Source organism: Mycena indigotica (genome assembly GCF_014461135.1).
Source record: "Mycena indigotica strain 171206Taipei chromosome Unknown Mind.scaff0003, whole genome shotgun sequence".
Classification (NCBI taxonomy): Eukaryota; Fungi; Basidiomycota; class Agaricomycetes; order Agaricales; family Mycenaceae; genus Mycena; species Mycena indigotica.
Window position 1 is genome coordinate 2,724,692 of NW_023503002.1, and position 24,168 is coordinate 2,748,859.

The window sequence follows — 24,168 nt, forward strand, 5'->3', positions numbered from 1 at the left end:
TTGTGAGAGTGCCATGTCAACGCTGTTGGACTGGGTGAATTTTTGGAAAACCACAGGTCAATCTGAGAGTGTTGCGTCCAGAGGAAGCATCAGAGCCAAATCTTGACAATAGATTCCAAACGTCGGGGTCGGCATTTCTATACTAGGAAGCCACGAGAGAGGCGCGCAAAAAACTAAGGCCAACAAAAAAGTAAAACAATTGCACTGATTGAGGTCAGGGAAGAGTCCAAGTTTGGAATGTCACCGTGACAGGCCGTGCTTACAGTATCTCCTCATAGTACCATTTAGTCGTCCCCAGATCTAGAGCGGCTGTCCGAAATGGTCTGTACCAAGTGCGAGAAGAAACTCTCTAAGCTTGCTGCACCCGGTCCGTGACTTGCAACACAATCCTCCAAACTGACCACCTCTCAGATCCATTCCAGTCATCGAGTGCGAGCATCAAAGAGGGCTCCCGCAAAGTTGGCGAGAACAAGCTTTTATCAAGACCTGGGAGCTCGAAGAATCGTTTCCAGGTGCGATGTCGCGATTGCCTTTCCGTCAGCATCTGACTGTGTGCAGCCTTATCAAGGGAAATGTAAAGATTGCAAGCAGTCTGTTACACAGAACAAGGCAAAATACTGTCATGGTGCGTCACTGAGAATCCGAGTGTGCAGAAACTCATGTGTCCTAGGTTGCGCTTATAAGAAGGGTATTTGTAGTAAGCCTCCGTTCCTCGACGAAATGCTTAGACTCAACTCTCCAAGGCATATGTGGCAAACAGGTCCTCGATACGACCGGCTATGTCATGTCAAGCAAGTGAACGATGATGTTAGAGCTTGTATGTGTTCCTATCCTCCCCTTGAATCTACCTGTATTTGAACTTGGCAAAGAACCGTAATACGCTAAGCGACTATCCCCATCCACACAACTCGCCAGCATCCATTCATCGCAAGGGGATCAACCCCAACCGATGACAACATATCGTGAATGTGAAGGAGTTTTGGTCGGCCTGTGGTTGGAACTGTGAAGCAGACTTGCGCAGACGGAGAGCAAAGAATTTTCCAACTCGACACCGACGATACGTCATGCCATCATCAAGTATTTCTGCCCAATGTGGATTTTTTATGAACTTGTCTATCGTTGGGTGTCAGACTACTCAAGAACGCCCTCTCGTTGAATCGGAATGTTTATTTCTGGTTATGCAACAACTAATGTGGTTATAGTTGCGCATCCGTTCCCTCCGGCTTAGATTTGGTCATGAACGGCCAATGAGGTGGGTCTATTTGAACGATACTCGCTGATCTCAACAGGAGTATTCTGTCGCCTTTCCCAAAAGAGCGGGGGCGGAACATACTGCCGCCGTAACATCTCGATGTCAAGACGTATGGCCTCTGCATCCAATTTCGGAGGCTTTGGCTGACTTGAGCAAGCCATTCGAAGAGAAGAACGACAGTCGGAGACGTAACTCTTCCAACGAGCGAGCATGCACGTGGTTCGGCTCGGCATCGCATACTTTGGGCCGGCCAGTGCAAACGCTCGGTTGTAGCGCCTTCGTAACTTTTCTTCGATGCGACGTACGTCAGGCTCGGCAACAATGAAGCGCACTTTGCCACTAGAATTCATCGCCTTCTCCTTGTCGTCGCTTTCAAGCCAAAGTGGGACAGGCGTAATGTTATTTGTGGGTGGGCAGACATTGTTTTCAGATTCTACGCACATCAGACTTGTAAGCTGGCAGGCCGAGCACTTAGATGGATTGGAACGCACCTTTTAAAATCTTGTGGGATGGACCCTCGTCAACGGCAGATGAACACGGCTTCAAAATCGACTTTGGGGTAGAGTGGATGCGGTGTGGCATCAAAGGGGATGATTTAACAAGTCCAATGGTCATGCAGAGACTGCGCGCAGAAAGGGTGTTCGACCGTGACATTGTTACTGAGCTGGTGGTTGTTTGAAAGAGAGAGAGAGAGGCGTCAATCAATCTGAGGAAGGTATTTATCTGAATGGGACCAAGCAGTGTAGAGACAGGGGCGATCTGAGACCCAGGCAGAACCTTTCCAGAAATCACAACCTTGTCGGTGGTGGCTGTCTAATTGTTGGCGATTACAAACACACGGACTGAGTCCTGTCATGACAAAGTTAGACCATGAATCCATCATGGAACTCCGTTCGTTATACTCGGAAGACGTTCAAACGGCTATCCCATCCACAACTCGCCAGCATCCCTTCATCGTAAAGTGACCAGCTACAACCAACCACAAACTCGGTGTGCGGATCGTGAATGTGAAGGAGTTGTGGTCGGCCTGCCGCTGGAAGCGTGTTCCATCTGCGTATGTTAAGCAAACTTGCCTGCAAGGAGAGCAAATAATCTTACACTCGACATGTCATGTCGTAACTCGCCGTTGCAAGTACTTCTGCCCGATGTGGACTCCATTGAACCTTTCGGACTGCGAACTCATGGCCCATTAATTGCGTCTCACAAGCCCCACCAACTTGCCCCGTCTCCTGTAGCTTGACCATTCGGCAGTCCCAGACTTTGGCCAACTTGTCAACCCCTGCGCTCGCGAGAATAAATGGTCGATATTTGTTCCAATCCACCGTTAAGATCTCGGTCCCTGAGGCAGGCACGGTTAGCACTGCGGTAGAAAGTGGGGTTGTGAAAGTGTTAGCGCCAGGGCCAGTAACATAAGACGGTGTTCGGAGGTCAAACATCCTGAGAGTTCCGTCTGTTGAACAGGAAACGACCAAATCTGGTTGGTGAGGCGAGAACATGGCTTGGTAAACACAAGACTGGTGGGCGTGTAAAGTGAGGACAGATCGCGGTCTTTCTGGTGTCCACTGTAGCCATATCAGTTGCAATTGAAGCTGAGACCGAGGCACATACGAGTTTGACGTTGCCGTCCCAAGACGAGGACACAAACATGTCCTTTTTTATATTCGACCAATCCACAGAGAAGACCTCGCGAGTGTGCTCTTGCCAAGCGCGAATAGGAAGATTCTGTTCTGACTGCTTGGGACCAGCGAAACGTGGAGAGTGAGGGAAAGTACATTTAGCATCGCATCCCACAATCGTATCGAACCGTCTCCCGAGGCAGTCACCAATTGATTCTCGTGTATCTCAGACCACGCGACATCGTATAATCCGTCTTGTGTCTCGAAACTTCACATGCATCTAAGCATTCGTTTGGCCAGAGTGAGCCACTTACTGCTTGTCCAGGTTGAGGGCTAGAGTCCCATTTGGACCCGGTAAAACTGAGACGAGATGGAGCCGACCATTGCCGACTAGGCCAAAGTTGGCGGATGAGGCGAGAGCAAGTCTCGTTGTGTGGAAAGGGGACCATGCGACAGCGAAATGCGCGAATCCGGGAGTCTGAAAGACTGCTGGTGGTGGTTTGTTCATTTCAAGATGATGAAGGTTCAAGTCATTAGACGCGTATTTCACGTGCCCGTCTTTGCATCATCTGCTATTATTCCTCGACCGTGGATTGTAGACCTGACCACTCTACCGTGACCTGCTATTTACTGTCCGATGTACGGAATCTGCGTTAATCTCCCAAATAATTATGCCATCGTCTGCTGCTCCCACAATGAATCGCCCGTCTGGCGAAAACTTGACATCGTGGACCTCGCCATTCAGGTCAGTCAAGATTGCAACACAAGTCTGCGTTTCGATGTTCCAGACACGGACAGTGTGGTCATGTGAAGCTGAAGCAAGCAGCTGGTCGTTTGGGGAGAAAGCGGCGTTTGTGATGACAGCGGTATGACCCACGAAGAACGAACACTTGACCTGATGCGTTACTGTGTCATAGACAAGAGCTTGGTAATCACCACTCATTGCCAGCATCGTGGCGCCAGTGGACCACGCCAAAGCATGAACTGGCTCACCATTGTTTGAGTACGTTGCCTCACAAGAGCCCGTTTCAACGTCCCAAATTCGAACTGTCCCGTCCGGGAAACCTGTGGCGAGCTTTGGCTGCTCGACAGTATTTTCTTTTTTCGGAGAGGTTGATATGCCAGTGAATGCTGCGCGGTAAATGCGATCAGCGTTTTCCCCCGAGTCCTGAGTCCAAATAGTCCGCCCCGTTTCTGCATCATGAACTGCCAAAGAATTAACATTGCTCGTTACCACGTAGCGCAGGTCATGCGATATCGCCAGGATCCATGTCTCCTTGCCACCAACTCTTTCAAACTGGATCAAATCGCTGGAATCTACCTGCAACGAGTAAACGCAACCTTCGTTTGATGCCCAAAACACTCGTTTTCCGTCTGGTGAACAAACAGAGAAAGACATTCCGCTTGGCAGCCCAGGCGTAGTAATGGCGGAAAAAGTGTCTGTGCTCATATTGATGACCCATGCTTCTGAGCCGACTGCGCCAACAAAGATGTGTGTACCGCTGGACGGAATCTGTACTCTGAGCGCCTTTGATGGAGGTGTTGTACGGTAAATCCGAGTTCGGGCACATAGAAATGCATTATGATAACTTCGAAGTTTCTTGGACAGTTGAGTAGCAGTATAAAAGGGCTTTGAGGAGTGAGTGTTGCTGGCAGAAACCAAAGTCTGTTCAAAGGCCTGCATGAAGTCGAGATACGGGGTAATGGGTGACAGTCGAGTTGTTGGTCCGAGTCCATCCATTGGTATGCAGGTGGCAGCTCGATACAAGACCGTGAATGACACATCAACAGTGTTAACGCCGGGACGAGGCTTGTCGTTGACCCATTTATGAATGGCGAGTGCAACCCGAGTAATTTCGAGCGCAATGTCGTTCTCAGGAAGAACGGCAGTGCCTTTTGACGAGTTACAAATTCCATAGTCATAATATGCCACGAGACTTACTAGCCAAATCCACTGATCGAGGGAGCATGAGCTCGACAAGAAGCTTTAAGCACTTGATGGTCGTTGAATCGTGGAACACGTGAATGGTGATGCATTGCTTCAGATAGTGTAGTGCACGTAAGACTCTGGGAACAGGAGGCAATGTCTCGAAGATGAGCTTCCAAAGGTTGAGAAGGCGGGTTTGATCACTCTCCGCAAGCTGATTAGCATCCCCCACTAGAGCTTCGGATGTGACAATCTGCACCAGCAAATCCACGGTGTTTTCGGACAACTCACGGAGACGCTCTTGGACGATGGACTTGAGCTTGATGTTGGACTCGACTGCTTCCAAGTCCTCGGAGGCAATATCTAATAGCAAAGCTGCTTGGCTGAATGCAAGAGTCAAAGGAGATTGAGATTCGTCCATTTGCCAGTGGAGTCGGCGCTTGGCAATGGGAATGTCTCTGTCAGTCCAGTCTCTAGCTGCTGATCTGCCAATAAGTTGGAGGACACCATAAATGAGAGGGGATTTGTAGGGACAGTCCTCGTAGAAGATCGGGAGAACGATCACGAGAGCGGAGAGAGCAAGCATAACAAAAGCGAAAGCACTCGTGAGGCCCGATGCAATCTTGAAGTTGAGTGTCCATAAATATGTGACAAGTCCGACAACAAATAGGACGAGCGCAAGTTGGAGAAGGACCCCCAGTGTCGAGAAAATGACGGAAACCTTCCAAGCTTTAAAGCTTGTCTGATAGAACCCACGGAGCATGAGACCTTGCTGAAAGTTGTTCTGAGCAACTTCAGTCCATTTTTGGTATGTGTGCAACCATTGCTTGATGAATATGCCGAAGAGAGCGGATCCAAGGCTGAGAATCAAGCTGACGAACCATAGTATGATGACGGCGAGGACAACAGGGGAGGTACTTGCGGTTGGAGGCAGAGCAATTTCTCCAGGCTTGCCCTCCATATGTGCAAGGATTGATCGTAGGACGATGGCCGAATCTTGGGTGTAGTCGATGTTGAGAGTTTTGTACACGTCAACGATAAACGCCGTGAGAACTGCCGAAAAGAGGCCAGCCTACGTGTTCTTGAGTCAGGCGGGAGAACAAAACTGCAACGCACAAAAACAAGCAGAGTATCGATTTCAGTGTCGTATTCCTTGACCATTATGTCATCTCTCCGCTTGACCTTTTCATATGCTTCCTTCCAGTCTGAATCCTGTTTCAAGCATTGTCAGGGTTTTTATCAGTCGCACTGCTTTGTACCTTTTGGTCGCTATCCGCTGGAACCAGCGGCACACGCATCTATGAGAAGTGGCAGTCAAAGTAACCGTGGCATTGTTCTCGACATACCTGGGGTATCTTCAAGACGGGGAGGAGTGGCATGGGATGTGTCAAGATAGATTCTGACAGACTAACGGGCAGTGTAAATCTTGAGATGCAGTTTTATATCAGGTTCAGGTGACTGCAGGTAGAGGCCTGCTGTTGAACCCTGCTTGGGAAGAACCAGGTGGAATCGGGCGTGAATTGAGGCAAGTAGAAAATTGTTGCCGTAGCCCCAACGTAGCCCACATACTGACATTCACCATATGTTCTTTCGTAATTTGGCTAGAGTTCGTCAGCGCTCGAGCCATTGTCATGATTTGGAGAATTTGGAGGCAGCACAACACTAGGGCCTGCGTTTGAAGACCGGTATGTTGGATTTTCCGAGCATCGCATTGGCATTTCACTTATACCCGTAGTCAGACTGTGTATGAGTTCAGTTGGAGTTCAGAGTTGGGCGACTGTATTTCACTGGCACGTGCTCGACTCTTTTTTTTTTTTTTTTTTTTTTTCTGCACTTATATACCGCAACACTAACTACTAAGACGCGGTGGCCGGGACGCCGGTTCCGTCTGGCCGCTCGGTGGTGGTGTGTGCCGGGTTTGGGATCACGTGCTCGACTCTTTTGATGCGACTCTCCGTCCCTTCCATTCCTGCCATTTCGACGCGACCACCTCCCCCACGGCTATCAGCACCCGACGCAGTTGAAAGAGTAGCGAATGTGTGTACCACCCTTTGGAGAAACGCGAATGACTCTGATCTTCATAGTTTCTACGCCCCGGCAATGTCGGAATCCTTACGGGTGCAGGCGTCAGTGTGGATAGTGGTATCAGAGCATAGTGCGTAGCATTCTCCTCTCTCTACTGGAATTTCTTAGCTCTATCTCCAGTCGTGGTAGCGATGGACGCTACATGAACCCGAATTATAAACCATTGTTCTATCACCAACTGGTGGACGAAACTCCTGCAGGACACACCTTCCGGTCTGTCGACTACGTGCTTTTGACCTTAGGAGTGAACGGCAATATTCTAGTCAACGATACTGGCTGAGATCGTACCTTGGCTATCCCGCCATTCGTTTGACGCTCCCAAACACAACCCATTTTGGTCTCGCTGCTCTTCAGCATGCTGGTGTTGTGCCGAGAATAATAACACAGGTGAAATTCGCTCTAAATAGCTCACCTTGAATCATTCGAATAATCTACAGAACGTTGATGGACTACACCACAGTGCCCTTTCGCTGTCTCCCCGTGTCGGAACCGATAAAATTCTTGAGCTTCACGGGAGTCTGCACGTACGTCACTTGACGCCCAAATTACGATGCCTAATCTGCCACGAGCTCGTCCACTGCAAGCACGGACACACTGTCGACCGCAATATCTTTCAGAACTGGCTTTCTGCCGCAAATCCTCAATGGAAAGCTTTTTTGGACGAAGCCGAGCGGACAGGCAACAAGCCTCGAACAAATCCGGACGGAGATGTAACGTTTCTGTCCGATTTCCTATGACCCACGGAATCTGACTGGGATTAGGTGGCTATCGAGCATTTGGGAACTGTTTATGAGTCGTTTGTCGTCCCACAATGCCCGTCTTGCATGCTTGAGGACAAGATAAATTCTGTTGTGCGTGTTGTGATCCATTCAGACCATGAATGACGAAGTAAGCAGCACAAACCAGGTTCGATGCCTCTGCAAGCTTGGTTCGCGTTATTGACGCGCTCTTTAGCCTTGGTATTCTTTGGAGAGTCGATTCCCAATGCAGTCAAATCACGCTCGTACGTCGCAACGGAGTTTCTTCTGTTGTAACTCACAAGCTTCAAGCTACAATATCATTGAGGAGACTGACCGGCTGCTTATAATCGGGACCACCTTGGCCACATACTCCGCTTTCAGGTCGGGGACATCAATACTCGTACTCAATTGCTCACTTCGCTTAGGTTATTAAAACACGCTGTCGAGCTCGGCAAGCCTGTGCTTGTGCTCAATGTTGGTCCTTCACGGGCCGACACCATCGAGGAAATCGACCGTATCGACATACCAAGTGGTCTAATCATTCGGGATGTTGTTCGAGCTGTTTTGTGGGTTGCTTATTCGTGGACTGACTCCCTGCTTATATTTGTTCAGAGGTCCAACCGCATTGAACGACCCAGTCATTGCAAAGATGCTGGAGAGCGGGATTGTCAAACCACCAGAAGACGACACGATCACACAACATGCGGCGCCGAGTTAAGAGTTGCTATAAAATAGAATAATGAACCAAATAGATACCAGGTACAAGCAAGTGTTAGCGATACAGTGAGTGTGGCTTTCCATTCAAGGAGAGTTGGGGACGATGAAGGAAGAACGCAGTTGAGACCAGTCCCACGATTTCCAGCGCTGCGTCAAGTCGGCGTAGTTGATTGGCACGGATTGGTACTCGCTCTTGTCCTCTGCCTCTGGCGTTGCAGCACGAGAAGATCCAGGTGAAGACGAATTGCCGTCATGGGGCGACGACTAGAGAAAGCAGTATTCAACCTCCCTGGGGTGCATTTATTATACTTTTCTGACAAACCTGAACTGGGAGGCTAACACGCGTTTCTTTCGGCGTCTCGCGTGTTTTCGTCTTCTTCAAGCATCTTCCGCGGTGTCTTGTCCAATGCGACGCGTCGTAGTCGCTCTTGTAGGAGAGCTTGATTGTTGTGCCGCAGTTGAGACACCGCACCAGTGTAGGACTCAGTACATCCACAAGCGAATCCGCGCGAAGTTTCAGCTCGCGTAACTTCTTCTTTGACGGTGGACTAGAGTTTCCTGCCGATGATGTACTGCAAAATAAGGTCAGCCGTTGTTGAGCGGTTGAGAGACAGAAAGGTACGGGAGAGTTGGTGGCGGCATTGGGCGTGGAGAATCCCGAGTGGCGGTTAGAAGCAGGGCTAGCGAATTACCTTATATACTGGTGTGGTCAAAGCACGTAAGGCGGACGAGTCTCCTTCCACGAGCAATCATTGATTGAGGAATGGGGTAGGTACAAAACGGGTATATAGCAGCAATGAAATGAACGTCAAGTTACTCAATGTGAATCAAGGAGGTGCATCCCTGATGCTTTCTTGGAAACCAGTCAAGAACGCTTTGAAGGGCAGGAGGAACCACCCAAACAAGCCTGGCGCTTCTTTTTGAACGGGTGTATAGCTTTCTTTCCGCGGTTTGTTGACAGGACGTGCGTCTGGATCGTCTGCCTCCAACTCATCATCCTCGAGGCGGCGCTTCAAACCACGGCTTGTGGAAGCATCAGCAACTATGGTGCTTTCAGTCGCAGTTGAAACGGTCGAACGCGGAGAAGAAGCGGTCTTCGATGTTGTCGCTGCATTCTCCTTCGCCTTCGCCTTCACCTTGCTTGTTGAGGGGCTGTGGAATATGAATGATCAGAGTCTCCCAAAGGCTGGAACCACGCACGGAGAGCATGTTGTTTTGTGAAGCTCCCAGTTAGTTAAAGTGTAGTCATGGTCGCCAACAAGCTCCACATCCGTGCTGCAGACCGTGCATTCGACCAAACGGGGGCTCTTGATTTTGGCTTGCGAATCATTCACAAGTGTGATTTTGCGTTTGGCCATCGCAACACGGCTGCTAACCCTGACGCAAATATGTCAGGACGAAGGAGATTCAAGTAGAACAACCCCAACATTTCGTCACCACAGTTTTCTTGGTGTTTATTCCAGTTGGCTAATGCATATGCAGTCTTGGTAGACAGCCGAACCCATTTCTGACATTTACGGCACAAAACCTGGTCAATGTCGACCCGTTCGGCGCGTGGGTCGGCCTCGAGCTCTGCTTTACGCTGTTCGCCTGTTGTGCGACGCCCAGATCCTGCTCCAATATCGGACCGCATTTCACTGCGGACGCTGACACTGACGGTATCATCACTGGTATTCACAGTTAGCTTGCATCTGAACGGAATTTCAACGAACATCACAGAGCCAGCCGCCAGTTTCTGGTCACATTTACGTCGGTGGTTCTCCCATGGTTTGACAGTGTAGGTCTGCTTGCGGCCGAGCGCCACGACTTTGTTGCAACGTGTGCATTTTACAGAGTGGGGTTCAACCTATTAATGAGGGTGAGAAATAGGAGATTAGATATGGTTTTACGGCATACCTCAGCGCAGTCGGGTTGGTTCTTAAAGTATTCAATTCGCTCTGCTTCAGTTCGTCGAATTGAGCCTCCGCCCATGACGGAAGATTCAGCAATTGAAGTATTATCGTCGGCAGTTTCGGGCGTTGCCATGCGTCTGAAAGCGCTTGAGGGAATGTCTTCCGGGAGACAATCAAGACTCACTTGCGACTGACAGTCGAGGTGGGTTTCTTCGTAGAGGCACTGGCCTCATCATCAATAATCTTCTTCATGGAGCTGATCGAAGAGGAGGAACGAGCGTGGATGGCCTTGAGATTGGTCTTCGTCAGTGGTGATACATTTTTCGCCTCTGAAGCGGTTCTTGGTGCAGGTCCAGGCAGACTGGTCACGATCAGGCCTTGTCATTTGGGCACATGAGTACACATACTGGACTTCAACTTTCTTCGGGACTTTGCCAGGCGACTAGGAAAGTGGGTGGCATGAAGACCAGTGTTTGGTAATCAACTCACTGCAGGTGTCGTCGCAACAGTGGTTTTGCGGGAAGACGCGGGTTTGGGAGAGGCCTTCGCGTCAGGCATCGGAGTTTCTTTTTCCGAGTCGGATGAGTAGCTGAATCTTTTCGTCAGCACGATGCTAGCGACGCGACATAACACCCAATACTTCTGATTCGTGGATACGGGTCGGTGACGCTACTTCGGATAAGGCAAAGCTCGCGAGGTGTTTGGACGCGTACATACCTTGCGGGAAAGATAGGTTTTAGTGAATGGTGGGCTAGGTTGAAAAGGCTGAGTATGTTGTTGGGGAGAAGATGACATGCCGGTAACGGATCATATTTTGATGGGTACATTGTTCATCATGATCATTGATGCGACTGGGAATTACAGTTTACCCTTGTCCTGGCCCTGCGTCTCTTCTCCAAACACCTCTGAAAACGCCTTGCCAATCTCGGGCAACATGTCTTGTGTAACTACACCACGGCCCTCTTTATCAAATGCCCTCCGACTGGCTGTTCGGGTCACTAAGCTCCCACCGACTGCAGCAAGCAAAGGGAGACGCGAGGTGGCTAACGATTTATCACTGTGAGAAGTCAGAATGATGTCGATGAAAGCGTATAATAATACAGACCCGAAGATTCCATCTTCGTAGCACTTTGCCCAAGCTAACATTGTACCCACTGTACCGCTCAGAATGTCTCCCTGACCACCACATCGCTTAAGACCGCCTTGAACGCCCACCGAAACGGTCTCTTTGGTTGGTTCATCTAACTCGGATGTTGAACCACTCGCATCAATCGAGATTATGTCCGTAGCGCCTTTTTGTAGCACAGTGACCCCACCCAGCGCACGCGAAACTAGCCCAGCCCGCGTTTCGACAGGACTATCCTTGTCAATGCCTAGCTGCTGGCTCAACCGGGCAAATTCTGCCACATTTGGAGTGACAACAGCGCGGCGATAGCCTTTAATGACTGATACATCTTGGCCCACTAACCACAGAGCGTCAGCATCCAAGACGACGAACATTCCTTGCTGACGAGCGAGAGAGATTGCAATTTTTGCGAAAGACTGCATGTATGGTTCTCGACCTAGCCCAGGACCAACGACAAGTACATGGAGACGAGAGAGTATCGAATTGAGCTCAGGGGAAATCTGGTCTGGAGTTGCTTCTTCACGCAAAAGGGGATGAACGATTAAATCGGGAGAGTAGCTCTTGATAGCACCAGCAGCAGTCGGGGAGCATATTACATGGGAGAGATCGCAGCCGTATCGAAGCGCAGAGATGGCAGCAAAGTATGGTGCGCCGGTATAACTGCCCGATGGTTAATTGGAGTTCATCAACGCGTGTCTCTCAGCCCACTCTAGTGCACCACCAAAGACGCCTACCCGACCTGATTGACCCTTGTGTAGAGTGCCGTCGAGTGGAGGAATGAGCTGTTTCACCTGCTTGAGCACACTGCTGACTGTCTGCATTGAGCGTGGTTGATCTGTGATCCCAGCGTGACAGTCACATCACAATGCCTATTTCTGGCACCACAACGATCAAAGCATTTCTGGTCCCACCGGCCATTGTTTTCTGCGCTTTGCTCCAACGCACCTATTCCCTCCGAGTTTCCGACCGCATACGTTACGTACACATGTTTCGCAAGGACTCCTACAAACTCTGAAGTTTTCAACCCCAAAAACACAGGAAGGACTCCACATTTTTCCGGAGTCCGAAGTTCGAGTTGATGAGGTACCAATACCAAAAGAGCTTCTATCTCGCCCGGGAACGGTCTCTGTGTGAAAGCCAATCTAATCAATGCGTGTCCTTGTGGCACTGCTGGTCAAATCTCGTTGTTCTTATAATGGGACAAACCGCCATTGTTTTCTCAGGTTGTTCCTGCTCCCTTATATCTTCCCTCAACCGATCCCCCTTCCTTCTATCAACCCCTCCCCCACCTCATCTTACCGTCCCTAACCACACCTGATCTGCAATGCCCGCTCTCTCCAACCTAATTCTTCTCGCTCTACCCTTTGTGGCTCTAGGCGCACCACCTCGGCGCCATGAACACATTCAGCCACGCGCCACCTACAAGCTCAAAGACCACTACACTGGAAAGGACTTCCTGTATGCCACTCGCATTGCAGAACCGAGTTGTCGCTGACCGATCTAAGGGAATGGGACTTTTTCTCTGCGCCAGATCCAACACACGGCACTGTCAACTATCTTTCCAAGTCAGAAGCTCAAGCCAAAGGATTAGCATATGTACAGAAAGACGGGACAACCGTGCTTGCTGTCGACAATAAGACCACGCTGAAGCCAGGGCAGAACCGTGATTCGTATGTTGTTATCCTCACACGAGCCTCATGTCTTCCGCTCACTCTGCTCCCAGTGTTCGCATTAGCTCCCCCAAGTCATATAGCACTGGTCTTTTCATTGCCGGTGAATATTCATCTTTGTCACCGAGTCCGTGATCTAACCCCACCGAAAGACTTTTTCGCCATGCCACACGGGCCAAGTGTTTGGCCAGCTTACTGGACTGTTGGACCAAACTGGCCCACGGGAGGTGAGTTGCATCAATACAGTTCGGTAGTAACCGGCGCGCTAAATCATCCATATCTGTAGGGGAGGTTGACATTCTGGAAGGTCTGCAATTCTGTTCAGGCGCCAATTCCCGAACTCACCCGAATTGTTGTTAGGCGTCGGTGATTCAACTACAAATCAAATGACGCTCCATACGTCTGCGGGATGCTCATTAGACACGAAACTCGCTACCTCGTTCACTGGCTCGCACACGAGCACGACCAACTGCAAGAGCGGCGATGGAAGCAACGATGGATGTGGCATTACTGATGCGCAGCCCCATGCTTATGGCCACGAATTCAACATTATTGCGGGCGGCGTTTTCGCTCACCTTGTCACCTCCTCCGGGATCAAGATCTGGCGATTCCCTCGTACTGCCATCCCCGCCGATATCACAGACGGAAAGCCAAATCCAGCTTCATGGGGCAAGCCCGCGGCATTCTTCTCTTCTGGCACCTGCAACATTGCCGAGCACTTCAAGGACCAAGTTATCACCATCGTACGTCCACCGTGTCAATCAACCCCCATATTCTGATTGCGATCCAGAATACCTCTATTTGCGGTGATTGGGCAGGCAATGCGTTCCCTGGTGGTCCTTCAGCATGCGCGGCGGCAGCAGCCGACCCCCAAAACTTTGAACGTGGGTCATTCTCCGTTCGTCCGACGGCAACTAATCATGCCTCTAGATGCCCAATGGATGCTCAACTACGTTTCGGTATACGAATCATGAACAAACGACAAGAAGAAAGGACAACTTGTATTTCTACGATCGCCAGACGACACTCACATTGTAGCCGCCACTCTTTATTGGTTAAACACGGTATAACTTTACTTGTACGACACACTCTCTTTTGGGTTTTATTGGTTTCATTGTTGATCTCCATTGCGGGCGTTGGAGATGGTGGGATAGTATGCAAGCGTGCTAGTTTCTAGAAGAAGTATTTTTGGACCAAGGATGGTCGTCTAGGAGTCAAATTAATCTGTGCAAAAAGATAAAATGGCCGTGACCGATTATCAGTGACAAAATCACGAGGTTCGTCGATTGACGCGTCGCAACGTCGCTACGACCGCGACTTGCTGGCAACAACATGAAGGTCGCCGTTGTGGGTTCTGGCGCCGCTGGATTAGCTGCAACTTGGGTCCGTGAACTCTATTGTTTTGAAACATTGGCCAACAGAATCGTTTTAATTGATTCGTTTAGCTTTTGAATCAACACAGTGAACACGAGGTCCACCTCTATGAAGCTGATAGTCGGCCTGGTGGGCATGCAAACACAGTCAAATTCACTACTCCAGGAAGGGCGCCAGATGAAGGCGTATACGTTGACACGTAGGCACCTTGAACAAGGTTTTTGCAGTAGAATTGAAAGTTTGCCAGTGGCTTCGTACATATCTTATGGAGCCTCATATGATCATCTTAACGCCTCATGCAGATTGTCTTCAATCCCAGCACATACCCGAACTTTATAAAATTCCTCAAAATGGAAGGCATCAAGTACGACCCGACCGAGATGACCTTCAGTGTTACCCGAGATGCTGGGGCCTTTGAGTGGGCTGGAAACAACCTATTCACTGTCTTCTGCCAGCCGTATCGACTTCTTGATCCCTCGATGTGGCGTTTGGTTTACGATGTTCTCCGCTTCAACGCCTATGCGCGAAACATATTGTCACAGGAGGAAGAGTTGCTGAAAGAAATGTCCATTGGCGAATACCTGGATCGCCAAGGCTACTCTGACGCATTCAAAGACAATTATCTCATTGTAAGAGGAGTGTTTTCTTCGGATTCAGCGTATTAATGGACTAGCGCCTTGTTCTAGCCTATGACCGCATGCATCTGGAGCACTCCGCCAGATAAATGCGCATTGGACTTCCCTGCACGCACCTTGGTGAGTTGACGATTCCGGTTATTGGTCGATTCAATTCTTACTTGTATGCTAGGTTCAATTCTTGTCGAATCACCACCTCCTTCAGATAACTGGTAAGCCTTCGTGGCTAACAATTGAGGGAGGCAGGTGAAGCCAACTCTCACGATCCATAATTTGACGCTAAGTTGTTCAAGCCGCGAATATGTCAACAAAATCATCTCAAACCTCCCTCAAGACCAGCTCCACCTTGCAACCCCAGTGGCTTCAGTCAGCACAGAAGAAGGAACGGGCGGTATCCGGCTTACGACGAGTAATGGTGAAACGCAAACAACATACGACCATGTGATTTTTGCTTGCCATTCTGATACTACGCTGGCCATTCTCCGCGCTGGGCAAGGAATGACGGTAGATGAAGAGCGAATACTCAAGATGTTCCAATGGAATCGCAATGAAGCTGTCTTGCATTCTGATGTTGCTCTTATGCCGCGCAGTCGCTTAGCATGGACGTGTTGGAACTATCTCACTCGGACGGTACTTGATACTCAAGGAAAGCGAAAGGCAAATTCGGACGAGGTTTCTTTGTAAGCCTGATTTTTGCCCTAGATTTCGTCCCTAACTTGATATAGAACATGTAACAAGTCTATGATTCGTCTATCCGGAGTTGAGCTATTTTTATAGATGGGATGAACGACTTGCAGCATCTTCCTCTGAAAAAGCACGGGCCTGTTCTCGTCACCCTCAACCCACCATTCGAGCCTCGGGAAGATCTTGTTGCAGGACGGTGGAAGTACGACCACCCGGTGCTTGATGCCAACGTACCTTTTTTTGCCAAGTTTTGTTACCAAATATTTTGACTCTTTCTCCAGGCTATCCGTGCTCAGAAACTTGTACGGACTATTCAACGCACACGTGGGATTTCTTATGCTGGGGCTTGGTTGAAATACGGCTTCCACGAAGACGCATTTGCCTCTGGGCTTGACGCAGCACGGCATTTAATCTCTTCGGGTAGGCCCTTACCATTCGACATTGACTTGGAGGTGGATCGGAAACCACCAAGTGCTTGGCTGGCCGTGTTGCTACTAATGTTGTTCGAAAAGAGCGGGGCAGAGTATGTAGTAGGGACTGTGGGGGCGTGGGCCTGCTCTCTATTGGGCTGGGTTGTTTGGAGGGTGTTCGGCTGGGGTGCAAGATTGAGAGATGAGGCTGATGCGAGAAGGAAAATGAAGGTGGATTAAATTTAATTTCGGCATTTGCTGATCGCGTCTCCGAATTGGAGCATATACGCATTGCTTAGATCCTTACATTAGAGCTTTCAAAGTCTCCCGAATGACCAGTCAATTGACAATACTTAATTAGTGACTTAGTCGGTCATGGTCCGAGTCCGAAACGGCTGTGACGGTTTGTGTGACCGGCGCGCTCAAACTTATGGACTCACCACCACAACCTCCAACAGCGACGCCTCCGTCTGCTTCTAATGAGTCCTCGGGCTGGCCAATGACCAGGACCACAAAGGTACGATTCCGGTGACCATAACTTTACTCCGACCTTTCTCATCTGGATAGCAGGCTTGTTCGCGTTGCAGGTACTTATTTGATCAGCGCTCGACGCGTCCAAATAAGAACAAACCTTAACACAACGTCCTAAGGAGCGACAAAGTCTGGTGTGATGGCGCCCGACCGTGTGGGTCTTGTTCCCAGAAAGAAGCCCAATGCAGCGACGGCTGTGATTCCTGCAGATACGTTCGAGTGCCCTGCGTCAAGTGTGTAATAACTTGTCCAACTTTCGAGGCTTGTTTTTGATAACGGAGAATGAAGGACCCACGGAAATTCACGATGCACTCGTTGCACAGAACAGGACATCGAATGTACTGGTCAAGCACCAGACGTTTCACATCCGTCAGCTTCGACCCCACGGACACTACCACCATGCCAGGCTTGTGAAGGTCTCGACCAGAAGGTGAACCTCCGACCAACATTCTCTTTCAACCATGACCTAAAATTATCAGTGTGAACCAGTCCGGCCGTGTTCTCACTGCCTATCTCAGAGCGCGGCTTGCATCCCCTCCGCTACGCCTAGGCACCGACCCTTTCCCAAACCCAAAGCAAAACTCAAGACACCCTGCATTCCCTGCGAAAAGGACCAAATTATTTGCGATGAGGGCTATCCTTGCTCTAGTTGTGCTGCGGGTCAAAAGGAGTGCGTGTTTAGACAACCGGAACACAAAGGCGAACGAACACCACGAACGAAAATGGTTGCGTGTCTCGATTATTCTGACCCAGGTTACTAAATCCGAGGTCTCCACAGGCATGCGTAGCTTGCAGGTTCGAGTTACTATTTCCCGACCATCATCTGCAGCAACTGAGCCCTCCTCACAGACGACAGAAAATTCGATGCGATGGAAGTCGGCCTTGCCGAAGTTGTGTTAAAAAGTTTTTGCCCTGCATTAACTCGATTTGTCAAGCCTGCATGAACGAAGGGAAGCGCAAGTGCAAGCATCGGTTCGAACAGGGGCCTATTATTGACGGCCCTGGTCTTCCAGGTGAGTGTTGTCCAACGACGACTACTACTCTCACGAATAGTCAATTCAGCGGGTGAAACCTCCGTTAATTCCGGAGCTTTACCTCCTCCATCTTCCACGCCAACGCCGCCAAATTCTGACCCGCCACCGCCACCAAAAACACTCCCCCGCCTATCTATGATCATGTCTGACGCGTCCTCTCTGCTATAATCTGTGTTCGGAGTATTATTTAATTTTGTAGCACTTTTTGTATTTATTGTAGTAGAACATCAACAATTCGCCTTCAAAGGAAAGAAGTTCTAGAGTGGGTAGTGTACAGATTATTCCAGTTTCTAAAGTCAGTCCGTCTCTTCGTCGTCAAGTTTTCACTGAAGTGCATCAGAACAAAAAAAGCAGACCATCAAATCAACTCACAGTGATGACCGTTGGCTTGTCGACACCCAGGTATTCTTTCAGTTTGCTCAACTCAAGCGCAACCTCGATAAGCCCCCTTGAGGCCTTCCGCCGTGTCACCCTTGAGTGCTGCCTCGCCTGCCTCTGGTGCCACATATCGTTCAACATACATTCTCACCGTTGCTCCCTGACTGCCCGTCCCGCTCAGCCGGAACACAACACGAGACCCGTCAGAAAACACGATCACCTGCCCTTGGTTTTTGGACACGCTATGGTCAATCGGGTCCGTGTAAGCAAAGTCATACAACTCCGCAACGGTAAACTTGGCCCCTGTCGATGACGTATGCGTGGTATCATTGAGGGATTTGCTGGCGAGTGCTTTATTGAGGTTGTCCACGAGGGCCTGAGCGCCAGCGGAAGGTACTTCCTCGTAGTCGTACCGACTGAAGTATGACCGACCATATATCTTGTAGTGGGCCAGAAGGAGGTCATTAATACCGACAAGCTTGCTGGGTGACTCGGCGTTGGCTGCTGCCAAGATGTTCAGCCATGCAACAACAGCCCACAGTCCGTCTTTTTCCCGAATATGATCTGACCCGGTACCAAACGACTCTTCTCCGCAAATCGACAACCGACCCGCGTCCATCAGGTTGCCGAAGAATTTCCAGCCCGTTGGGACCTCGAAGTACTCGAATCCCTTCTTCTTCGCAACAAGATCAATGGCCTTGCTGGTGGGCATGCTACGCGCAAGACCTTTCACACCACCCTTCTTGAAGTATGGGATGGAGTCTGCCCAATGTGCGATAATGGCAACAGAGTCTGAAGGAGTAACAAATGCGCCTTTTCCGTAGATCATGTTACGGTCGCCATCGCCGTCACTGGCAGCACCAAAGGCAATGTTGTTCTTCTCGACTGCCTCGACAAGGGTATGGGCGTAGGTGAGATTTGGGTCAGGATGACCATTGCCAAAGTCAGGCAGCGGGATGCAATTCTGGATCGAGGTCTCAGGGAGGCCCAGAACGTCGACAAAAAGAGCTTTGGCATAAGGACCGGTAACGCCATGCAGACCATCAAAGAGAACACCGAAGTCGCTCGAATGCGACGACAAGAAGGACTTGATCAGCGCAAAGTCGAAGATCGATTGAAGCAATTCGACGTAATCGGCGACGGAATCGATTATGGATACTTTGGATGGCCCATAGGTGGATTCGCCAATCTTGGAAAGGTCGACCTGGCGCACGTTGGTCATTCTCACTCCACGATAGACAAATCAAGACTCACCGGGGGTGCCTCGATGATTTTGTAGGAAGTAATTGTCTTGGTCTTTTCGTAGATCTTGTTGGTGACATTCTCGGGAGCTGGACCACCATTGGAAACGTTGTATTTGATGCCAAAGTCCTTGTCGGGGCCACCCGGGTTGTGGCTAGCAGTAAGAAGGATACCTCCATACGCCTTATATTTCCGAATGACGTTGGATGCAGCGGGAGTGGAGAGAATCGCGTCCTTTCCGACGATGAACTTTGCTACACCGTTGGCAGAGCCGATCTTGAGGATCGTTTGCACGGTCTCTGGAGAGAAGTAGCGCCCATCACCGCCAATGACGAGTGTTTGGTCCTTGGCATCGATGGAGTCGAAGATGGCTTGGATGAAGTTTTCCGTATAGTTCTGAGCGGGTGGTCAAAAATGAGTATAGACGCGTTCATGTGGTCGGACCTGTTGTTGGAATACTTTCACTCTGGAAGAGAGGTCAGGCAGATGGAACCGGCGAGACAGAGACGGGCAGATTGAGCTACCTCTTTCTAAGGCCAGACGTGCCAGGCTTCTGACCCTCATAAGGGTTGGTCTGGATTTCGCAGAAAGACATAGGGTGTGCTGGAGGAGTTACGAGGTTCGGGAGGGTGTGTTTGGAGGAACGAGGGTGAAGAAGAGTGGTGAGTGAAGTGAAGCAAGGGTCGCGTCTTAAAAGCGAGTGACGTCACATAATATCATCAAAAGTAAAATCACTTGTTCGACAAAGGAACGACCATGGTCAGGAATTTATCCCAGGTACAAGCAATCCATCCGTCCTACGTTCATCCTGCATACTCAAAAGGCATCCATGACTCTTATCGTTGCCCAGCGTGTGGTTGCCCCAGCCTAAATCAGTTCCGATAGCAGGCGTTAGTATCTAGGAGTTTTCTTCGTTATTGCCGAGTGGTCGTTCCTTACCTCCAAACTATCCCCATCGCGTATCACCTGCCGATATGCTCTCCGTTAAACACCAGCGTCCATTCGAAATAACCAAACACCGCGAATCTTCGGTGTCTTCATTGGGAATGCGTGGCGGTGACGTGTTTCCACTCGGAGTGCCGTCCTTCCCCAGCGGAATATAAGCTACCGGTGCAGTCGGGAAACCATGGCAAGTTATCGCAGCAAACGATGTGGATTTGCAACAAACATCAATGACCCTCTGCACAAATTCAGGTGGGAGGAATCCTGTCCATCGGATCACAGTGATGTCCCCAATCGTATCGGAGAACGACTCTGGAGCCTCGTAGACGGCGATGAATGGGTCAACGCGATCATTGGCTGCTAACCTGCTCTGCTTTAGTTATTGTGGGTAGAATGTGGTTCAACTTTGCCTTTGCGCCCCCAATCCCGCCATCCCCACCCACTCAAATAGTTCTCCCATGTCTTCGTCCCAATCATCTGCCTCGTCTGGATCCGTGGGACGTGGTTTTATTAGCTCTATTCCAGCATTAGGCACACGAACATCCGTCATGGTCGAAAGCGAGCATTTCACTTGACGAGTGAAGGATTCGTGACCATAAGCTGTAGCCAGACGAATAGTTTCAGATGTGTCTGGCCAACTTGTGAGAGCATTTTAGCGGAGGGATGGGGGTCATACCATCAGTAGTATATGCAACGTGCCACGGCCCAAAGCCAGCGCTTCGTTGCTTGTCCCAAGCAATCAGGGCCTCATTCCGTTTTTCCCTGATACGGTCTTTGTGGAACGAGAGTTGAAGCGGCAGAGACACGACTGTTCATGGATATGACTGTAGGTTGGATCACAAGTAGGAAACTGACAAACCATAGTCGTCGGCTATTCCCCTCAGCGCACGCGAAGCTTTGACTTTTCTCCCCACAAGTGACTGTCCACCTCCAAGCATTTGATAAGTCGGGCCAGAGAGATGCATCGTCAGAATCGTCCGAGGGTCTATGCACCAAGTATCGTCTTCTTTTGTGTTGATGCTGAGGGCAGTGAAGGCGCTTCCCGATTATCAGTAGAATCATAGACTGAACAGAAATTTCAACAAACTGTTTGTCTTCGAGCTGCATCTGTTCTGCCATTTCCACTACCTTGGCCAGCTCCACCTTCGCGCTGACATATACGGTTTCAAGTTCCACCAGCTCGTTTTTCAGAAGCTCGTTCGGCACAAAAACGACATCAACCTGCAACGTTTACTATGAGACCAATGCAGGGGAAATAAGAAGACGAAAACCTGCCGCGTAAAGGGATGTGCTGCAGCAATGCGATGCAGTTTGGTATTCGCCGCGTCTAAAGAGCCAGAGGTGATTCGCACTCGAGTAGCACATGTGTTTGGTGGGTCCATGGTTGTTTAAGAGTCGAAAAAAATACGGTCACATGATCAAGTCGCGGTCTCTGTGTTTTACAATTACAACAATCCAAGTGGTACAGTACATTACGAAACACCAACAGACGACATAGAGACGACAGCAACAAACACGTCAGGCAGAAACTAATTCCTCGAAACCTTTCAGTCCTGGAATGGATCTGACAAATACACGCTCAAGGGCATCCAGCCATCGATACTGCTCACGGGGACTCTCTGGCATTGCCAGACGAAGTAGCCGCCAGTTGGAATAGACTCTGGTGTCGAGAGCTTCACAGAAAAGAGCCTGCAAAATGATGAATATATGCATTGACTGGACGTAATAAAAACTCGCCAGTTCATTGGGACGCGACAGTATAGACGACTCTTGTGACAACGCAGACGTAACGCTACTGGAAGGTTCATCGTGGATGATCTCCGTGAAACCAAGATGAAGGACTTCGAGTTGAGGAAGGGATCCTGCAAAAGCGTCGATAGCTTGAGGACTGAGCCAGCGAACACGAATACTAAGAGCCCGGAGATCATGTGCCTGATTGAGGACTTCAAGCAAACGAAGGAGTTCGAGGAAGTCAAGTGGCCGTTCCCCAAGCTTAAGTCGTTGTAAAAGATGCAATCCAGAAAGTGATTGTAATAATGGTACAAGACTGGTTCGGAGTGGTCGAAGAGCAAGTGATAACTGCGTGAGTGAAGGAAATGGCGGGTGGCTCTTCATAGTATCACGAATCCAAAAATAGTTGGACGTGGGCTTAGGACAGGGTGCCGCCCGAGTTGTTCCGAGTGTCAGCGAGTCCAAAGACTGGCTGTGTTGGATAAGAAAACGACGAAGACTTTTGGGCTCTGGGAGATGTCCGCCATCGAAAGGAATGCATAAGGAGAAGGCCTTGAGATGACGGCCATGTCCAAGATGTACAAACAGCACACCCAAGTCAAGATGGGTCGATGTGGGCGTTGTGGAGATCGAAAGTGAACGCAAGTTGCGAAGAAGCCCATTGAGAAAGAACACAAGACCTTCCATGCGTTGGATTACGTCTTCTGCAGAGTGGGTGCCGGTATGAATGGTGAGGGAAAGAGAGTCGAGTTGGGGAAGGTGCTGAGCTAAGCATGCAAGGGAGGGCATGTGTCGAAGAGGGAGTTTGAGATTGAGAGTGTGGAGGCTTCGTCCGATGCAAGGTAGGACGTCCATAACTGCGGAGAGAAAATCTTCCTGGAATGGTCCCTCATCCCAGTCAATGTGGTAAGTATGGAGGTTCGGGAGACGGCCAATTGTTTGAGCAATGCGCTGTGTTTGTTTCTGGAGGCGACGCTTGATTTGGGTCTCCGGATCTTCGTCATGTGCAAGAACACACGAAAAGAGCAACTTCCAACTCGTTGACGGTCGACAGTCCTTTGCTCGAATAAGCCATGGCTGAATGCGGACCGAGTGAACAAACGACGAGTCTCTGGTCGAAATGATAAGCTATAAGAGAAAATAGGAGCTGGAACATACTCGATATGCTTTATGAGAGGCTTCGCAGACTTGTACGCGTCAAAGGTAATGGAATTATAGCGCGTTTCGCGGGCGATGTCGAGAAAGACGCGATTGACGGAGTAGAGGGTGACGAGGAATGGCGCAGGTAGGAACTGAGCAATGCTCCTCCAGATATCAGAGGGGATTGAAAGCTTCATCTCTGCACTCAATGACTCCGCGGCAGCTCATATAAAACGTAGTGTGGCGGAGGCTGTGGTCCACCGACATCACGTGTCCATTAACGGCTCCGAGTCCTTCGCTCAAGAGAGTGTCCAATGAGGAGTAAGAAGCATAAAGGACGCTTGGACGGCGTGAACATGGAGGTCGGAAGGAAGAAAATAGTCAAGTTTGATGCTGATCACCAGCGATTGATGCCAATTCATGTTGACTTTCTACAACCTACAACGACTACTCTATAACGCTTCCTCCTTTATCTTGCGGTGAACAACGTAGTCTGGTGGCTGCCTTTCGCGGGTCCGACGTGTTGGGCCGCTGGAGCCCTTGACAGGTGTGCGATATATATTGAGCTTCTCCTCTTCTTTCTTCACTCGTTGCTGAAGAACAAAATTCAACCTCGATTCTATTCGCACAAGCAACTGCTGGTAGTGCTGTGGATCCCTTTCAGCAATCCACTGTGGCCACCAGCAGAAGATTCCCGCAAAACGAGCTATTGTGTCGACATTGTTCGGAAAGAGGCGACCTTGATCCCCTAACTTGATTGCTTGTTCAACCACTTGGTTTATGAGAGAATCCTGTGATTGAGGGGTGCAGTTTTCGGGAAGTAATGCCACACTCCGCAACTCTTCTGTGGCATCCTCTGTCGAGCGCAAGGATCGTGATATAATTCTTGCCATCGCCTCCTGACTCCAACTAGGCAATAAGTCTAGGTAGGTGGTGAACGGCGCGGTGAATACTACGGCTTCTGGAGGAATATATCCAAATATGAGCACTTCGTGGGCGCGTCGAGCAAAAAACGCCTGCGTAGTCCAATACGCGCCACAGA

General features: G+C 49.8%; 9 protein-coding genes across 9 annotated transcripts; 3 read left to right on the top strand and 6 right to left on the bottom strand.

The window, feature by feature from the left end:
• Positions 1–318: 318 nt before the first annotated feature.
• On the top strand, positions 319–799 carry MIND_00360000 (uncharacterized protein; the record flags this gene model as incomplete). Its single annotated transcript, XM_037360443.1, has 5 exons — positions 319–367; positions 412–512; positions 559–625; positions 671–697; positions 744–799. 5 exons carry the CDS (start codon positions 319–321, stop codon positions 797–799), a joined length of 300 nt encoding a protein of 99 aa, XP_037223328.1.
• Positions 800–2,065: 1,266 nt separating this feature from the next.
• MIND_00360100 (Peroxin 7) lies at positions 2,066–6,174 on the bottom strand (the record flags this gene model as incomplete). The annotated part of the gene is made up of 11 exons (XM_037360444.1): positions 2,066–2,101; positions 2,155–2,302; positions 2,351–2,814; positions 2,861–2,974; positions 3,025–3,136; positions 3,183–3,346; positions 3,512–4,761; positions 4,811–5,867; positions 5,912–6,007; positions 6,055–6,093; positions 6,142–6,174. The coding sequence occupies 11 exons, from the start codon at positions 6,172–6,174 to the stop codon at positions 2,066–2,068; spliced, it is 3,513 nt and encodes a 1,170-aa protein (XP_037223329.1).
• A 2,247-nt stretch (positions 6,175–8,421) lies between these two features.
• Positions 8,422–8,979, bottom strand: MIND_00360300 (uncharacterized protein; the record flags this gene model as incomplete). Its single annotated transcript, XM_037360445.1, has 3 exons — positions 8,422–8,601; positions 8,660–8,909; positions 8,960–8,979. The coding sequence occupies 3 exons, from the start codon at positions 8,977–8,979 to the stop codon at positions 8,422–8,424; spliced, it is 450 nt and encodes a 149-aa protein (XP_037223330.1).
• A 185-nt stretch (positions 8,980–9,164) lies between these two features.
• Positions 9,165–10,997, bottom strand: MIND_00360400 (uncharacterized protein; the record flags this gene model as incomplete). Its single annotated transcript, XM_037360446.1, has 8 exons — positions 10,719–10,997; positions 10,637–10,671; positions 10,414–10,590; positions 10,234–10,366; positions 10,050–10,183; positions 9,765–10,004; positions 9,538–9,714; positions 9,165–9,489 (listed from the first exon to the last, which is right to left on the bottom strand). Exons 1-8 carry the CDS (start codon positions 10,785–10,787, stop codon positions 9,165–9,167), a joined length of 1,290 nt encoding a protein of 429 aa, XP_037223331.1. The 5' UTR covers positions 10,788–10,997.
• Positions 10,998–11,087: 90 nt separating this feature from the next.
• On the bottom strand, positions 11,088–12,194 carry MIND_00360500 (ATP-dependent (S)-NAD(P)H-hydrate dehydratase; the record flags this gene model as incomplete). The annotated part of the gene is made up of 3 exons (XM_037360447.1): positions 12,064–12,194; positions 11,335–12,015; positions 11,088–11,286 (listed from the first exon to the last, which is right to left on the bottom strand). The coding sequence occupies exons 1-3, from the start codon at positions 12,174–12,176 to the stop codon at positions 11,088–11,090; spliced, it is 993 nt and encodes a 330-aa protein (XP_037223332.1). The 5' UTR covers positions 12,177–12,194.
• A 485-nt stretch (positions 12,195–12,679) lies between these two features.
• On the top strand, positions 12,680–13,999 carry MIND_00360600 (GH16 domain-containing protein; the record flags this gene model as incomplete). The annotated part of the gene is made up of 8 exons (XM_037360448.1): positions 12,680–12,813; positions 12,861–13,025; positions 13,079–13,128; positions 13,178–13,252; positions 13,312–13,332; positions 13,386–13,768; positions 13,816–13,909; positions 13,956–13,999. The coding sequence occupies 8 exons, from the start codon at positions 12,680–12,682 to the stop codon at positions 13,997–13,999; spliced, it is 966 nt and encodes a 321-aa protein (XP_037223333.1).
• Positions 14,000–14,357: 358 nt separating this feature from the next.
• On the top strand, positions 14,358–16,368 carry MIND_00360700 (Amino-oxidase domain-containing protein; the record flags this gene model as incomplete). The annotated part of the gene is made up of 10 exons (XM_037360449.1): positions 14,358–14,408; positions 14,471–14,598; positions 14,647–14,653; positions 14,702–15,028; positions 15,086–15,154; positions 15,207–15,280; positions 15,328–15,714; positions 15,760–15,782; positions 15,812–15,948; positions 16,000–16,368. The coding sequence occupies 10 exons, from the start codon at positions 14,358–14,360 to the stop codon at positions 16,366–16,368; spliced, it is 1,572 nt and encodes a 523-aa protein (XP_037223334.1).
• A 1,749-nt stretch (positions 16,369–18,117) lies between these two features.
• On the bottom strand, positions 18,118–20,071 carry MIND_00360800 (putative PGM2-phosphoglucomutase; the record flags this gene model as incomplete). The annotated part of the gene is made up of 5 exons (XM_037360450.1): positions 18,118–19,275; positions 19,326–19,709; positions 19,758–19,779; positions 19,838–20,002; positions 20,049–20,071. 5 exons carry the CDS (start codon positions 20,069–20,071, stop codon positions 18,118–18,120), a joined length of 1,752 nt encoding a protein of 583 aa, XP_037223335.1.
• A 188-nt stretch (positions 20,072–20,259) lies between these two features.
• Positions 20,260–21,637, bottom strand: MIND_00360900 (uncharacterized protein; the record flags this gene model as incomplete). Its single annotated transcript, XM_037360451.1, has 6 exons — positions 20,260–20,620; positions 20,666–20,885; positions 20,932–21,063; positions 21,115–21,293; positions 21,343–21,476; positions 21,527–21,637. 6 exons carry the CDS (start codon positions 21,635–21,637, stop codon positions 20,260–20,262), a joined length of 1,137 nt encoding a protein of 378 aa, XP_037223336.1.
• Between the last annotated feature and the right edge of the window lie 2,531 nt (positions 21,638–24,168).